At 32.2% G+C, this 19,009-nt stretch overlaps 2 protein-coding genes and 1 pseudogene across 2 annotated transcripts; 2 read left to right on the top strand and 1 right to left on the bottom strand.

Annotated features, from left to right (window-relative positions):
- The first annotated feature begins 2,394 nt into the window (after nt 1-2,394).
- On the top strand, nt 2,395-3,417 carry LOC146938739 (G2/mitotic-specific cyclin S13-7 pseudogene; annotated as a pseudogene).
- Nucleotides 3,418-10,027: 6,610 nt separating this feature from the next.
- LOC146938740 (uncharacterized) lies at nt 10,028-10,402 on the bottom strand. Its single transcript, XM_085749678.1, has one exon. The coding sequence runs from the start codon at nt 10,400-10,402 to the stop codon at nt 10,028-10,030; it is 375 nt and encodes a 124-aa protein (XP_085605804.1).
- Nucleotides 10,403-14,539: 4,137 nt separating this feature from the next.
- On the top strand, nt 14,540-14,953 carry LOC146938741 (uncharacterized). Its single transcript, XM_085749679.1, has one exon. It carries the CDS (start codon nt 14,540-14,542, stop codon nt 14,951-14,953), a length of 414 nt encoding a protein of 137 aa, XP_085605805.1.
- The last annotated feature ends 4,056 nt before the right edge of the window (nt 14,954-19,009 follow it).

Consider the following 19,009-nt stretch of genomic DNA (forward strand, 5'->3'; position numbering starts at 1 on the left):
TGTCATTACTATATCTAATAATTAGATTCAGAAAAACACAGAGGATGAGGTAGCCTCACCGGTGAACTTGGAAGTGATTGTCCTTACTCTGAGTTTGTGTTTATTAGATTAGGGTTTTCTATTTTTATTGCTTGAACTTGTATTGAGAAACTCGATTTTAGGGTTTGTTTCTCTTGTTCAGTTTATATATTGTTTTCGGATGTTGGGCTTCAACTTGTGGATTTTGTTACAAACAAATCTATTTGTCCATATTTATCAATTATCTTTGAGTTTTTTTATTTACACCCCAAAAACATCCAGTTACACCCAAAATTGATTAGTATTTTCTCGTTTTACCGAAGTTGCCCTTTGTCACATAAATTAACACTTACGTGATCTGTTTTAACTTATAAATTATATATAATTTTAACGTGAACTCAATTTACGTTGGTGTAAGTGAATTTAGTTCACGTAGTAAATTTTTCAATTGCAATCTTTTCTTTTAACTTCAATAAACTACCTTGAATTCATGTATGCTATGAATCGGTGAATTTGTCTAAATTGCTCTTCGATATGTTCCTAGATTTCGGACTGATCCATTCTAAGTGCAACCAAGGTGCAGAAGAAAAATCACTTAAGTAACTAATTCATGTGAATTAAGTAACACTTTTCAATTTCTTTTCATGTTTTTAATTGCCCTAAGTATTGAATGTGTTGCAGTGATTATGTTTCACGTACACTACGAAATTTAGGTAAAACCAAGATGATTTGTAAAAGTTTAATTATGTTCAACAGTGAAAATTGAGTGCAATTGTTTTTATTGAATGCAGTAGAAGATGAAGAGGAGGAAAAAGGAAGAGGGTAATTGCTGAAAATTTAAAAAGGATTGAAGGGTATTTTTGTCAAATAGGGGTGTAACTTAAATTTCATGGGGTGTAACTAAAATAAGTCATTATCTTTGTAATTTTTTTTGCTGGGAGTGTGCTCCTCCTCGAGATCAAAGGCATCATACCAAACCCGACCAAAGGGTCCTCTCCGACGAAGAATAAGAAGAAACAACTCAACAAAATCAATTCCTGCAACACTCGATCCAAGGGTGGTTGAGCAAAAAAAAATTCGTCTTATGGCCAAATTAACATTATCACAGTAGAAGCTCCTACGCTTTCTCTAACGAAGAAGCAGAAGAAACAACTCAACAAATTCAATTCTTACAACACTAGATCCAAGGTGGGTAAGTAGTTAGGATATTTCAGACTCACGTTGATGTATCAGTTATCTCTAGCTTACATATAAAAATAATAATAATAATAATAATAATAATAATAATAATAATAATAATAATAATAATAATAATAATAATTTCATTTTACTCAAATAGTAACTTAATATTTTCTATATCAAATTATTATTTCAAAAAATGAATTATCTATTAGAGTCGATCGGCTACAATAAGTTTAGGTGAGTTTTAGATGCGATCACTAGGGTCGGGACAAACCTTAAGCTCAAAGAGCATTTACAAAGGTACTTACAAATCCCCCACTAAAGATGTCGTCTCATCGACATCGACAATTGAACCGACAACCTTATGCGTGAGTCAACTCTTTACCAATGTGTGTTCATCGACAATTATCTATTAAATTTGATAAAAAGTCATGTCGAATTTAATATAATTTAAAATTAAGTTTAACGAAAGTTAAAACTTGAAAACAAATTAATAATTATAATTCCCTTCAAAAAGAAAATAATTAGAATTAAAATGTCGAATCATATTTAAAAAGAAAAAAAATCACACACACATATATATTATCTCGCACTGCTCTTTTAACTAGTTAGACCAAAAAGACTACTCAATGAGATAAATCCTACCAAACCGTCAAAAATAAAATATTGATCCTTCTAAGAAATTTCATACGACCGACTTAGTGAAATTATATTTTGAGATATAACACTTAAAAAATCACACACATCCTTATCCTTATTTATTAATTTTGTTACGTCTGCAGCAACTTAACCTAATTTTTTCCCGCTCATTTGCTTTATTAGGTTTGAAATTATTTAACCTAACAAATTTCATCTAAAAAAATGCATTGCACACCAATTTTATTCCTATCCTCTTGCGTTTTTTTTTAAAGAAAATATTTTCTACTATATCAATGTTAAAATTATTTATTGGTCTCTATTATAATCGAGAAAACTCGTGCGACGCACGGGTCAAAAGTCTAGTATGTATATAATTACCTCGCACTAGTGGCTCAACAAGATAAATCCTTCCAAACCGTCAAAAATAAAATACAGATCCTTCTAAGAAATTTCATACGAACCGACTTGGTGAAATTATATTTTGAATTAGGTCAAATAGTTATAAATAGCTTACGATAACATTCTTTCAGAAAGGAAACAAAACCCTACGATACACAACCCTAATACACATTCTTCTCTTCCTCCATTCTCGTTTTTTTTTTTTTGCTCCCTACTACCACTGTCCCTTTTCTCTATCGTTTCTCTCTTGTTTCGACAACATGCTTTGTTTTCACTCCAAAGTTTCAAGTTTACATGATTCAGAAAAACTCATCTCCAATGAAATAAAGTTTAGTGATTATGATGATGATCTATACAGATTTTATCACCTTCAAGAGTCTCAAATCAATGGAAACGGGTTCAAGGTAGATTCTCAAATGAGAAAGAATGTGGTAGATTGGTTGATACAAACACACTACGAACAAAAGCTGATGCCGGAAACGTTTTATCTCTGTGTCAACATCCTTGACCGAGTACTTTCCAAAATCAATTTTGAAATCAAGACGATGGAGAAACTTAAACTTATCGGTCTCGCTTCGTTGTTGTTGGCTTCCAAGTATGAACAAAGAAGAGCGGTTGGTGTTTACGACGTTGAATACATGGCTGATTATATTTATATGCCAGAAGAAATATGTCAAATGGAGAAGCTTATCCTGCAAGAACTTGGTTGGATTTTAACGGTTCCAACACCTTATGTTTTTCTTGTTAGAAACATAAGGGCATGTGTTTCTTCTGATGAAGACAAGATCATGCAGAACATGGTGTTTTTCTTTTCGGAACTTAGCTTGACAAATCATTCCATTGTGTGCGACTACAAGCCTTCATTGATTGCTGCTTGTTCCGTGTATTGTGCAAGGTTTGTTGTTGAAAGGTATCCCTTTTGGAGCAATGATTTGAAGATGTGTACAGGGTACTCCGAGGAAAACTTGTTGTCTTGTGCCCATGTTATGATGGAATCGTGCATTCAAATTTGTAGGGAGGGAATGATGGAAGTTTTTAAGAAATTTTCAAGTTTATATCAATGTAGGGTTTCATGTATTGCTCAAGAATATTTGTTAGCTTAAGAAATTTGTATCAATATGCTCATATCTTGTTAATTTCCGTTTCATCATTTAATGTTGTTATGTTTTTGTTGGATTATATGTTGTTATGACCTGATTCTCATCTACTGAATTGGTCTACTGTACTGTGATGAATGAATTAGAGTATAGCAACATCAAGAAAGTTAAGGTCCCAACTATTGGATTAAGCACAATATATACACACTTGAATTCAACCAAATCTTCACCATGTGCTTCTGGTCCCCTTCGGTAATCTAGTTTACATACTATTACGAGTATTTATTATGTGCTAAACCTGTATTTATTCACAGCTTAGTTTATTTTAGTCAAAAGGGTAAGTACAATGCATAAGGTTTAAACTTTAAACTGATTTTAATCAAAATCCAAGAATTTTCACTTCTATTTGATTGAGGCATGTAATAGTCAGATGCTGCTAACTATATGGTGCGGAGAACATAGTTCTAAATTGCGGTCTGAAACTGCAAGTGCGACTGCAATCTAAAGGTTTTAAAGGTCTCTGCAACAACATTGTATGTTAAATATGGTATTGACATAGGATAAGCTTTGGGTTATGCAATTAGTTTGTTAGTGAGCGGTCATTTTTTCAGAAGAAGGCAATGATTGTGTGGTGTGGGGAGTGGACCCGTCGCGTTCCTATTCCCTTAAGTCTGCATATAATGTCTTAAAGCAAGACAGCAATGTGGGGGTGCAACTTCCCGGTAAAAATCTATGGCATAAATGAATTCCTTTAAAAGTGGCAGTGTTTGCTTGGCAAGTGCATCAAAACAGAATTCCATCGAAAGACAACTTGCACAAGATCACAATAATTAGCACGGATGCTTTACGATGTGTGGTAGGGTGTTTGTAGAGTATTTGGAAAGAGAGAAACACAAGGATTTTTCAGAAAAACGAGATGAAGATGGATTTGTTAATTGACTAAGTTAGAGTATTATCATGGAATATATTGGCTAAGAGTAAAATCAAAAGGCGTGAAGTACGACTTGGAACAGTGGTGGACAAACCCTTTAGCATGTTTAGGAGTTGTGGAAGTAGTGTAAAGTGTCGAGGAGGAACGAAGGGGAGGTTGTTTTGTTGTTTTGTGGTGCGAGGTAGTTGGTCAAATAGAGGCACGGTTAAGAGTAGCATTTGATATGGTGGGAGGATTTTGGCAGTGGGGTTTTAAGGTTTATGCTGAATTTTGTGCTTGGCAGGTACTGTTTGTGGATTAGGTAGTGGACGTATGCCAGTGCCGGTGGTTTTTTTTATTTTCTGAGAAGCTTTAGTTCGGTTTGGTTTAGTCTTCTGACTGATTGCTGCATATATCTGCGTTTCTGGTTGGTTTTGGAGTTGTGAATTGGCAGCAGAAGGTGATGAATGGATGAATGGGACATTTTGGATTAAAGGGATTTGATATAACTTGAGTAGGTGGTTTACAATATTTGAGCCTGTAATCTTGCAATTTCATGGGGTTGTAGCGGAACAACAGCGTCTGTTTTGTTAGGAATTGGTAGATATACTGTCATGCATTACATGTTTTCTTTACTGAAAGATGTTGTTTTTAGTTCGTGGAGTTTGTTAGCTTTTGGTGATAATAGTCGGCATTTTATTTGTTTCAATTTGAGCTTGGTTGTAACTTGTAATTTCGCTATGTTCTTGCACGTCTTAGAGCCTTTTAATATATTTTGCTTTTTCTTTTAAAGGATTGTACTAGAGTTAGTTAAATCTATAACCATGATTGATTAGATGATTGTAGATAGCAGAGACTATAAATAGTTGTGATAAGACTTTGTGAAAATCAGATTTTTGAATTCATTCAATACAATTGTTAAATTTCTTCTTCTCTCAAGTTTCAGTATGACTTCAAGACAATGGAATTGAGTTTCAGTTTTAAAATTACCTGAAAACAATCAAATGCTGCTAAATTGACGTACAATGTGATGACTGCTAAATTGAGCTAGCTGCAAGTATGACTTCTAATGTTACCCGAATTGGCCACAGTTGCCCGTGCTTTTATGCAATATCAAAGTTTGCACCACAACTACTACCGCAATTTAAACACACGACTTAACAATCATTTTGGTCATCGATTGTGTCCGGCACTATTGGTATAGCCGTTTAAACCGTCGATCTCAAAGTGTTCTTGCATCAATTTATCCTATGTGCACAACATTTTATTTATCAAGAAATCTAACTTTTTCTTATCTTGAATTCTTACACCACTGGCAAGCTTCAATGTCATAGATGCTTCAAATAAAAAGTAAATCATATATCAGAATGCAATGGACTTTTTCAACTCACAAAATGAGAATAAGAATGGATTCTTATACCAATAAGGGACTGAAACATGACATGGCAGATGAAGCACTCTTGTCTCCTAATCCCAACAAGTAATCGACCAAAATGAAAATGAGTACTGTATTCAAGTTGCATGATATGTGTACCAGGATTGATGAAACAATGTCCTTAACAATTATTACATCTTATACTAAACTTTCATCTTTTGGATTGTATTTCATGGGTTAATCACATAAAGATTAGAACATATAGTGCATGAAACATATCACTAAATAAATTTTCATTCAAATCAAGAAGAAAGAAAAGGCAAAAGTGGAAACTTTAAAAGTATTTAAACATTTGAACATTATCATATGATACCGCTCCCTTCTAATTAGGAAATGTTCAGCAAAAAAATTAAGCACCTTAAATATCAAGGAAAAATTGGTTATATGCAAATAATCTAACCAAATAAAAAATATTGGTCGGATGAGTAGAAATGCAATTTCGATCAATGGAGTATTCAGTTAGATCACAAATACCATAAATAAATCTGAATAGATAAATTCGTGATAAAAAATATGTTGAGAACTTTTACAATGGAATGGGAAATAAACAAGAAACTTACAACAAATATTTGACGAGCCAATAAATTTCTTTAGTAAGAGAAATACAATGGAGAAATATGAAGAAGAGAAAAAGATCTCATGCTCCCTAAAGTGTGATTTCTCTTATTAAAAAAATTCAAAGGATCAAAGCCGCCACCACCACAGATTTACTAGTTGTCGAAATATACACTGCCAAAAAAAAAGTTGTCGAAATATAGAGTTGTATTTATATGATAAAATTTAGGTTTTTCCTTCACTCTAGTGATGATAATTAGAAATTAAGAATTCCTTAAAAAAACAAGACAATTAGAAATTGAAAAAAGAGTTACTCCGCCTACTTCGACTCGGCCCAATCCGGGTTGTATAGGGTTGGGGTAAAAATATTTTTTCATATGGTTTTTTGTGTCAATCAATTCGCAGTTTAACCTTTAAACTCAAAATAATTATAAAAAATAAATAGAATTACAATTTAACTAATCAAAATTTCTTTTTTTTAATTACAAAAGTTAGTAATTAGTTGGTCGGTTAATTTTTCTTTCATCCGAATTTAAACCAAGGACCTCCAACTTCTTATTCGTTAGCTCGACCCTTTTGAGTTACCAACTCCCCCACTAATCAAATTTTTTTTGGACTTATAATACATAATTGCTTCTATTTTACACTATTTTATTTGAACTTGGTTGTATTTTTAAAAATTCCTTTCTCACTCACTCAAGTATTGATGTTTGCTCCAAATTTTGGGCCACATTTAGTTTTTCCTTATTCAAGACTATAATCTCAAAATATAATTTGAATCTCTTTGTTAATAGTTGAATTTGTTTCTATGAGTTTCACTACAAGAATTTTGGTTATTATTATTGGCAAAATAAATCCCACAGTAATGAATTAAATCCCTCAGTAATACACATTACTGGAGGCTTTTGTGACAAAAATGATCCCTCGGCAATATTGGCGTCGGTAATATTACTGGCGGAATATTCCCTCAGTAGTGTTGGGGGTGATTTGAGGAAGCAATACTGAGGGATTTTTTCCTTCAGTAATCACTGGCGGAATAATCTGCCAGTAATTACTGACGGAAAAATACGACAATAACGTAATATAGGAAATTTAACTAATTAATAATGGTTGTTTTATTCCACCGGTAATGTTACGGCCAATAATACTGTCCACTAAATCCGCCAGTAATTTTGCTTCCAATTAATATTAAATGTTAAATCCGTCAGTAATCACAAACAATAATGGCAGAAAAATCCGCCAGTAATACTAATTTTTCTTTTTTTTTTTAAACGATTTAATTAATTAATTAAAAAGATAAATTAAATTTCCACTGTTTTTTTGGAGAGCACTTCCTAATGAAATAAAATTAATTAGACAAAAATAAATTAAAGAAATAAATTTTTTTTTGTTGGATCAACAAATTTTCATTAGCATAGGAAGGTATAAGAACTACCAACTCTAGCAAAGTAACAAATTTTTATTTGCTCTATTTTTCTCTTTGTAGTACGACAACTTATGTGAATATGATATGAATTTTTATCATATTATTACGTTATATTTGATTTGATTATGTCCTATTTTTTTCAAAATATTCAATACAAGAAACCGTCAAAACAACATCAAGAGAAGGAATAACCAATACAAATTGGCAGGTTAGACCACAGAGAACTCAAGACAATAAAGTCTTTGAGCCTTCAACCACCACCAGAAATTGAGGCATAGCCAACTTTTGACCAGGTTATTCGTCTGAACAATCTTGAGTAGAATTGCAATTTTGATCAATGGATCACAAATACCATAAAAAAAAATTGCAAAAAGAGGGCAAAAAAAAAAGATCTTAATAGATAAATATGTGATGAAACATATGTAGCTGAGAATCCAAGATTGAACAAGAAATAAAGAAGAAACTCAAGAGCTTGAAGACAAATACTTCCAATGTTTTCGACACATCAGAAAAACCACGACATAGGAGAATAAGAAAAGAGTGAGAAAAGTGTCAACTGAGAGAATTTGCCATATGCATAAATCAATTTATATAAAACAATAGTTGTTGTGTATTCATAATAAAACAGTCAAATCTACAAAAAAAAAAAAAAATAATATACGACGAAAAAAGACACCAACAAAAATTTGGAAGAACATACTAGTTGTGACACCAAATATTTGATGATCCAATAACTTTCTTTAATCAGATAAATACAGTGGAGAAATACAAAGAAGAGATAATGAACTCATACTATCTCAACTGTGCTTTCTCTGATTAAAAAAATGTAATGGATCAAAGCTACCACCACGGATACACAAGTCGAAATATAGAGTTGTATTTATATCATAAAATTTAGGTTTTGCCTTCACTCCAAGGGATGATAATTAAATATTGAAAAATAGGTTACTCGACCTACTTTGACTCGGCCCAATCCAAGTTGTATGGTGTTGTGCTAAAAATATTTGACTATTTCTTTTCTCACTTTATGCTATTCTCATGTACTCTGCAAAAAAGACCAAAATACCCCTGGTTCGAATTATATAACCTCAACCAGATTGTTAGCATATTTCAGATTATAAAATCCGAATTATTTCGAAGTGTGGTTTTTTGTGTTTTCTTTGATGTCAAAGGTCTCTGTTGACCGTCGTATAATCCCCACATAAGCTGCAAAGCAGTTGTAGGGATTATATATGAATGGTCAGCAATGACCATGACAAGTCTTATGTGATAGCCTATTTATAGCCTAAAACAAGTCTTATGTGATAACTAAAGTCAAATGACACGTTTTCCTCCGTCCAACCGTCCAATGCATTAAACACTCCACTAATCGTCTAAACCTTTGGTGAAATGCCACCGTCCAAAAAACTGAGGGTTTGCGGATTATATAATCTGAAACTATCTAAAACAAATTCAGATGATATAATCCAAACAACCTCATGCTGTGTTTTTGGAGGGTTTTCATGGATGATGACATGAAAAAAAATTAAAAAAGGCATCAAAAAAAATTAAGTAAACAGCTTAAAACAACATAAACAACATAATATTCTTGGATGGTGCTCGAAGAGGTGATTTTGAACTTGATCCTGCAGCCTGCCAACTGACATATTTCGTTCGGCAGGCCGACTAGACCAAGTTTATAAGAACCTCTTCGGGATTAGATCTGCAACTAGATCAAGTTCAGAACTTCATCATGCTTTGTATCGATCTATCTATCTATCTATATATTTTTGACAACATGTTGAAGATCTTCATTATGCAGTCAAATATAGAGCTATCTATTTGTGACCGAATGAGAAAGATCTTCAGCACAATGACAAAAATTTCCATGATTTTGTGTGTGTGTGTGTGTGTGTGTGTGTGTGTGTGTGTGTGTGTGTGTCTGTGTTTGTGTTGCTGGTAATGAAAACACAAACACTTATATATAGAGGTATCTGGATGTTGTGGACCACAGAAATTGTCGATGCAATGTGTACACACAAAAGAATCCTATGCTGAATGAATTCGAAATATATAATCTGAATTGTACTTACACCCTATAAAATTGTGTTTAATGAATGATCTTCAAATTTTAGCTTTTAAATGAACATCTTTGGCGTAAAGTAAAACATAATGAAAATTTAAATAATATATATATATTATTTAAAACATAATAAAACAACTTAATTCAACAACATATAACTAACCATATATAAAACATAATTCAATAACATAAAACACATAATAAAAACAACATAAAATACGTAATTATATAAAACAAAGCACATCATCACGGATCAGCTAAATTAATATCTTTGTATGGTGCGTCCAGGAGTGCCCTAATATCTTCATAGTTTGTGGGCCGAATCCAGACTTTTCTGAATTTGTTCAACAAATCTGACCAATGAAGTTTCCAACTTGATAGGCCCTCTAGTACTATACTTACCAAAGATTGAGAAGATGGTTATCACGTCGTCTTCGTTCATGAGCTTCATCCGGCTGAACCGCACACTCCCGGCTGAGTCAGTCAATGGACGTCGATACTCAACACCATCCACTATTTGTGTGTCTCTGTAGTTGAGTTGGCTGTTGATTTGATCCAGCTGACCTATCAACCCGGAGAGGGTGACATCAGTGTGAATCTTGAACAGATGGGGTGGTTTCCCCCCGTTGTAGTAAACTACAACTAGCTTGGTGTTCGGATCAAAGACAAAGTTTTCCATGGTTTTTTTGTGTGGTTTCTGGTAAAGAAAACATGGACACATATTTATAGAGGTATCTGGATGTCCTGGACCACAAAAATTGTCGATGCAATGTGAACCATAGAAAAAAAATCATGTCCTAAACATTTTTGGATTATATAATCCGAAATGTTCCTCACCCTACATAAAGTACGAAGTTTCTCTCATTTTTCACCCATTATTGAATAAATTCGGATTAAAAAATCCGAACACCATGTGTAGGATTTTGGATTATATAATCTGAACCAAGTCAATGTTTTAGTCGGTGGTCTGCACCACATAAAACACATTTTCAAAGGTTTTAAACAGCATTAATGGCTGGTAAAACCCCTTTGAAACACGTTTTTTGACCCAGCATTAAGTGAAGATACACTATACGCATAATTTTCCCTTATAAATAGGCTTCAAATCTTCACCATTTCTCACACCATCATCTCACACTCTCTCCCCCTCTCCTCCTCTTCTTTCTACAACAATGTGTTTACATCGTTGGCCTTTCATAAAAAAATGCTACTTTGAAAAATCAGGGATTGGATGAACAGTCAACGAGAAAGGAAACGCGCTGCAAAGAAGTGCGGTTTGTCTGGGTGTCAGGTTGGTTTGTTTGGGTGCAAGGTTGACTATCAATATAATATTCTGTTATTATAAGCTTTAAGCTTCGACTTTGTTCTAAATGTATTGATATAATAATAACATGAAATTTTATGTTTATCATTTTTCCCTTTTATTTTTGCATTTATTTTATGATTTGCGTATCTAAATAATATAAAATAAACCAAAGTCAAATTAAAAATCTGGTAAAAGACATTTTCGGATTATATAATCCGAAAATTTCTGAAAATCTTGTTTGGATTATATAATTCGAACCAAGGGTATTTTGGGAAGAAAAAAAATAGGCCGCGTGAGAAACATATAGGGTGGGAAAAATATAGTCAAAATGTTTTTCATATTATTTTTTGAGTCATTCCTTTAATATTTTAACCTTTAAACTCAAAATAATTATAAAAAACAAATGGAATTAAAATTGAACAAATCAAATTTTGTTTTTTTAATGCTAAAGGTTAGTAATTAGTTGTTCAATTAATTTGTCTCTTTTGCCTGGGTTTAAACCAAGGACTTTCAACTCCTTATCTTTTAGCTCAAACATATTGAGCTACCCAACTCCCACCGCTAATCAAAATATTTTTTGGGTTTATAATACATTTTATTTTTTTAGGAATTGGGCTTATAACACATAATTGCTCCTATTTTACGGTATTTTATTTAAAATCGGTTGCACTTTAAAAAAAATCCTTTCTCCCTCACTTAAGTATTGATGTCTACTCCAAATTTTGGGCCACATTGTTGAAGAGATGCCCAAGATTCAATCAATTATGTAACCAATTTTAAACTTAATAACTATTCATTATTTTGTTTATTATTTAGTGAAATAGTTAAACTTGATAACGTCTTAGATTAAAACTATAGACTTGTTATCATTATAGAAATTATGATAATGAGAAACAAGTCTTTTATTCTTTTTTAATATAAATTGTTCTTGATCGTATGGGTATTGCGAGTAGGACATCAATAATTCGTATAGATCAAAATATATGTGATAAGCTTTATTGAATAAAGATTAATAAGTCTTATTTATTAAATTACATATATAGATGATTCATATAGTGATGTGATCATTGAACTGACTCAACTGAGAATTCTTAATGGTCGATATTACCTTAAACTGTCAATAGAAAAATTCTCAAGAAAGAATATAACGATTTTCTTTTGCAAGAGATTGTCATAGTAATTGACATGTTATTTCTTGTATTTTGATTCTGAACACCTAATACCTTAGAGTTATAGTTGAAAGGATATTGGATACGGTTAATACATGTATAATTAATGACTAATCAAGATGAGATTCATCAACTCTTGATAATGAGTTTGAGCTCTATGATAAAATTAAAACTCAGGCCAGAAAAATTGAAAGAAAGAAGAAATGAGTTTCTTAAGTCAGATATGTTAACTTATTAGAGTTTGACAATTGTACCATGTTCTAGAGTTAACAAGATTTGTAACGACAGATGAAAATATTATATTGTTCCAAATGGTTCTTGAAAGTAAAATAATACTTCATACTACATGGATGTTACGGAGTGTTACTAGACACTTTCCTTGATTAATATATTAATTTGATTAATCTATTATCGGTTTAGTATATAACCTACACGGTCACACACACAAACGAGTGTTCTAATTCTTGCTAAAGAATTATTTTATTATTTGATAATTAGATTGAAGAATTTAATCAAACAAAATATAAATTTTCTAAATGGGATATTATTATATTTTTTTGCTAGTACAAAGAATACAAATAATATATATAGATAAATTGAGCATATTTATTTTTGAAATAAATAAAAGGTAGAAATAAACAAATTAGTTCCTGGAAGAGGTAAGGAGTTCCCCTCTCACCATACCTCTTTATCCTATGTGCAAAAGGTTTATCGACACTTATCAAGAAAGCAGAATGACAAGGAATTCTTCATGGCATCAAAATCTGCACAACCGCACCAATAATCTCTCATTTATTATTTGCAGATGACTATTTCCTATTTTTTAAAGGCTCTATAGATGAACCAAATGTCATGAAAGGTATCCTTGAATCCTATGAAGCGGCATCTGGGCAAGCTATAAACCTCCAGAAGTCTGAGATCTTTTTTAGTTGCAACACACCAGCTGTTACGAAGAATGACATATCAACTATTATGGGTGTTCGACAAGTGCTTGGTACAGGAAAGTATCTCGGGGATCCTTCGATGGTTGGTCGCAGCAAAGCATCTACCTTTAAATTTATAAAGGATCGCATTTGAAACAAAATAAATTCATGGAGTAGTCGATGTCTATCGCAAGCAGGAAGAGAAATTTTGATAAAGTCCGTTATGCAACCCATCCCTTCATACTTAATGAGTACATTTTTATTACCAAATTATTTAATCAAGCAAATTGAAAAAATGCTCAACGCCTTTTGGTGGGGACATGGTAACAGTAGCAGAAGAGGGATGCATTGGATGACTTGGGAATGGCTTACAGTCCCAAAAAGCTATGGAGGAATGGGATTTAAAGGGATGAAATTTTTTAACAAAGTTATCCTAAGGAAGCAGGCGTGGAAGTTTCTCACACACCCTGACTCTTTGATCACTAGACTTTTCAAAGCTAGATATTTCTCAAATACGGATTACTTGGCAACAAGTCCTAGTCATAATCCGAGTTTCGTCTGGAGAAGCCTTTATAATGTTAAAGATGTCATTCGAAGCGGTTTTAAGTGGAGTATATGGGGTGACGCTAATATTTATGTGTGGGATCAGTCGTGGATTTGTAACAATCATGTAATTCTTCGACCCGTCAACATGAATCCGGTCATGGCAGCAATGAAAGTTTCGAACCTTCTTCATCCAAATTTGAAGGAATGGCATACAGAGAACATGATAGACCGGTCTGGAAGTTTGAGAAGCAAGGAACTTATTCTGCTCGCAGTGTATACAGAAAAATTATTGACATGAATCAAATTGTTGAGCAACATGGAATGAATGAAAATTGGAAACAGATTTGGAGATGTAAGGCTCCCCCACGAATCAAAAACTTCCTTTGGAGAGTTACCCAGGATGCCTCCCATCGCATGTCTGATTGCAAGCCAAGGGGGTGAATTGCACCACACAATGCTCGTTCTACTCGGAGGAAGAGGACAACATTCACGCTTTGTTTCGTTGTCAAAAAAGCACGCAATGTTGGCAGCGTTTGGGTTTATGGAATGATATAGCAGCTCTGGTTTATAATCCTAGTGACATTGCTTCGACTCTGCTTGAGATTCTTGACCGGGTACGGCAAATTATGCTTTTTTGGTACACTTATGTGTGGAGTATTTGGAAAAACAGAAACAGCAAGATTTGGAATGATGTCTCTAATACATGCCAAACAATTTGCGACAGAGCTACTTTATTTTTAGCTAGCTGGAAGAATGCCCAAGATGTTAAGGTTGCGGCTCCTACAAACAACACTTGTACTCAAATCGAAACATAGTCAAAACCGGCTGAAGGTAGATACAAATGCAATGTTGACGTCGCTTTTTCGGAAAGTATGGACAGAGTGGGTATAAGCATCTGCATTAGAGACGCGAATGGGGCTTTTGTGTTAGCTTGGACTGACTGGTTCTCTCCTATCATTGATGTTGATGCCAGGGAAGCTCTCGGGCTATTACAAGCTATGGACTGGGTGAAGGATCTACAGTTGGTGAATATGGATTTCGAGGTGGATTCCAAGACGGTACCAGACAACATTTACAGAACGCAATCTGGTGTATCGGAATTTAGTGTGTTAAGTAAATGTATACACATGTTAGGCACTGATCTCATGAACTCTGATGTGAAGTTCATTAGGAGACAAGCAAACGAAGTTGCTCATAGCTTAACTAAGATGGCTTTGTCGAAAGCTAGTTTCCGTATTCATTATAACATTTCATCATGTATTGTTGCATTAAGCTTGTTTCTCTAAAAAAACAAATTAGTGAATGTTGATGCATGTATTCTTAATTCATTATACACATATGTATATATGGAAATCATCAATGGTTAATGAATGGCATATAGAATTTAATCATGGGACATTATTTACGTAATTATATATAATTATGTGAATCATATTGGTCAATGGTCTTTTTAGTAAAAAATGGTTTTTCAAATAAATTAACATTTACACGTGTTAATTGCTTTTTATAATAATTGACCATGTGAACACTGCAACGCCAACCAATTAAAGGTCGCCTGTTTGATCCCCTTGGCACCCTATTTTTATATTATTTAGCGAAATCTTCATATTTATACAATTTTATACAAAAACATGGTCCTAGTGGGATTTGAATCGGCATCCCTACAATTTAGCGAAATCTTCATAAAAACATGGTCCTAGTGGGATTTGAATCGGCATCCCTACAATTTAGCGAAATCTTCATATTTATACAATTTTATACAAAAACATGGTCCTAGTGGGATTTGAACCGGCATCCCTACAATTTTATACAAAAACATGGTCCTAGTGGGATTTGAACCGGCATCCCTCATGCTACAATCAAGAAATTGTACCACCACACCAGTTTGCAATATTGTATATTTTTTTGAAACTTTTTAATATATATTCCACAAATATTTGGCACCCCTGAGAAATAAATTCAAGATCTGCCACTGCATGTGAAAGTAAAAGATCATTTAGATGATTCAACATCTCCTATTTGATGGTAGTGGGTCTGGCTTATAAATAAACCTCAAGTAATTTGATCACTACACACAATAAAAATACAAAATAAAAATATGTTCTAGTTTTTTTGTTCCACTACTCAAAGGTTAAGGGTAAGAATTGGTCTCAGTGTGGATACACGTAGAGTCTTCACATCTTTGAAGAAATTTTTATACTTCAAAAGCTGATACGAATGTACACTTTTAGTATCTAAATATAATTTTTATAACTGAAACGCAAAATACCCAAGGCTATGATACCAATTGAAGTAAAAATATTGTTCATAACACGCGCAACGGATTAAAGTTTGGATCTATTTTGCGCTTAAATTATAAAAATTATATTTAGATACTAAAAGTGTACCTTCGTATCAGCTCTTGAAACATGAAAACTTCTTCAAAGATGTGGAGATTATACGTGTATCCACACTGAGACCAATTTTTACCATCAACCTTTGAGTAGTGGAACAAGAAAACTAGAGCATGTTTGTATTTTGCATTTTTGTTGTGTGTAGTGATCAAATTACTTAAGGCCTTAATTATAGGCGATACAAAGTACCATCATATAGGAGGTGTTGACTCATCTTAATGGTCTTTTACTTTTATATGGTCAATCATTATAAAAAGCAATTAACACTTGTTAATGTTAATTTATTTGAAAAAAACCATTTCTTACTAAAACGACCATTGACCAATATGATTTAGTGGAACAAGAAAACTAGAGCATATTTGTATTTTGGATTTTTGTTGTGTGTAGTGATCAAATTACTTGAGGTCTATTTATAAGTCATATACACTACCATCAAATAGAACGTGTTGACTCTTCTTAATCATCTTTTACTTTCATATGATCAATCATTATAAAAAGCAATTAACACATGTTAATGTTAATTTATTTAAAAAATCATTTCTTACTAAAAAGATCATTGACCAATATGATTCACATAATTATATATAATTACATGAAGAATGTCGTATGACTAATTCTATATGACAACCGTTGACCATTGATGATTTCCATATATACATATCTATATAATCAATTAAGAATATCTGCAACAATATTCACTAATTTATTTATTTCTTACTAAAAAAAAAAAACTAATTTGTTTATTTGAACCTTTTATATATTTCAAAACTAAATATGCTCGATTTGTCAAAAAAAACTAAATATGCTCGATTTATTTATATATACACACTTTTCCACACACTCTTTTTGTTTGATTAAAATTTACATGGGTCCCACCAAATCATGTGGATCCCATATAAATTTGGTGTGACCCATGTGAATTTTAACCAATTAAAAAGAGTATGTCGAAAAGTGTGTGTTAAAATGTGTGTTATTAACATTCCTCTTAATATATTAATCAAGATAGGCGTTTAACAACACTCTTTAATGTCCAGGTAGTATGAAGTATTATTTTACTTTCAAGAACCATTTAGAACATTATAATATTTTTCTTTCGTCGTTACAACTCCTGTTAACTCTAGAGCATGGTACAATTGTCAAACTCTAATAAGTTAACATATATGACTTAAGAAACTCATTTCTTCTTTCTTTCAAGAGCTCAAACTCATTACCAGAAGTTGATGGATCACATCTTGATTAGTCATTAATTATTATGCAAATATTTAATCGTATTCAATATCCTTTCAACTAGCTCCCTAAGGTATTAGGTGTTCAAAATTAAAATACAATAATTAACATGTCAATTACTATGACAACCTCAGGTCAAAGAAAATCATTATATTCTTTCTTGAGAATTTTTCTATTGACAATTTAAGGTAATATCGACCATTAGAAATTCTCGGTAGAGTCAGTTCAATGATCACATCACTATATGCATCATCTATATATGTAATTTAATAAATAAGATTTATTAATCTTTATCCAATAAAGACTATCACATATATATATTAATCGATACGAATTATTGATGTCCTACTCACAATAATCATACGATTAAGAACAATTTAGATTAACAAATAATAAAAGACTTGTTTCTCATTATCATAATCTCTATCATGATAACAAGTCTATATTTGGTTACATAGTTGATTGGATCTTGGGCATCTCCAACACACATTTAGTTTTTCTTCATTCAAGACTATAAATCTCAAAATGTTATTAGAATCTGTTTGATAATAATAGTTGGATTTGTTTGTATGATTTTCACTTTATTTGCTTTATTTTTCTTTGTAGTATGACGACTTACTTGAATATGATATGAATTTTTATCACATTATTACTTGATATTTGATTTATTATTTCCTGTTTTTTCAAAAACTTAAATGAAATATATTCAATTAAAATATGAAAATCGTTCAAGCTTAAGGTGTGTCTGAAATGAGTCAACGAAATCAAAATGCATACAACGAGAAAGACATATACAAAAAACCACCAAAACATCAGGAGGACGAATAATCGATACAAATTGGCATGTTAGACCATCGAGAACTCAAGACAATAAATGAACTTAAGACCAATACAATTGACGATGAGAGCTTTAACCCTAAAATAATATTCCCAAGTAGAACGATCGAAGAGTTTTGAATTAGAAATATGAAGAGCAATTAAAATTTGATTCAGTTGAAAAAAATATGGATGTAAATGAATTTAGTTTTGGATATTTGTTTTGAACGATATCTGAAATAGTTAGTGTAAAACTTAACCGGTGTGAGGAAATGAAAGGTGTGTGGCTATTGAAAACAAAAAAAAAAAAAACTATAAAAAGGGTAGTTTTGGTATTATAGAAACTTTTTTAGTGTTACTAGAAAACATCATCAACTTATCATCAGATACATGTATAAAATAACTTTACACTGACAATAAATACAAATGTTAATATTTTTTATATCGAAATTCCTGCAAACAATAATGTCAATGTGAATATTTTTTTATAAACCAAAGTGAATATTCACTCAACAAAAATGAAGTTCATGTTTCGAGTGATAAGGAATTTGAGTCTCTAATTAAGCAAATGGTTAAGGCTACGTCTCTGACTTTTGTATGTGAAGAAAATTTATTTTAAATATAAGAATCCACTGTTTATGCTCCACCAGATTGATTACTTGTTAATCCATAATTAGAGAAGAGATAGTTACTGATGGATAAGCAAAATTCTAGAAAAAAGTTAGTTAAGTGTGTTTACTTGGCTAGCGAATTATGCCTATAAATAATGTTGTAAATCACAATTCACTGCCTAATGAAAATTAGTTTATGTTAAATTGCGATAGAAATTTTGTAAGTAACAAAGTAAAATAAAAAACAAAAAAACTAAGTGTACGTACGGTATATACCCAACGTCTGAGGATATTC

This window comes from Medicago sativa, chromosome 3 (genome assembly GCF_051527215.1).
Source record: "Medicago sativa cultivar Bolivia chromosome 3, Bolivia_mono, whole genome shotgun sequence".
NCBI classification, from domain to species: domain Eukaryota; kingdom Viridiplantae; phylum Streptophyta; class Magnoliopsida; order Fabales; family Fabaceae; genus Medicago; species Medicago sativa.

Bases quoted from the DNA above. Each gene is read 5' to 3' on its own strand.
- LOC146938740 (XM_085749678.1), bottom strand. From the start codon at position 10,402: ATGGAAAACTTTGTCTTTGATCCGAACACCAAGCTAGTTGTAGTTTAC.
- LOC146938741 (XM_085749679.1), top strand. From the start codon at position 14,540: ATGGACAGAGTGGGTATAAGCATCTGCATTAGAGACGCGAATGGGGCT.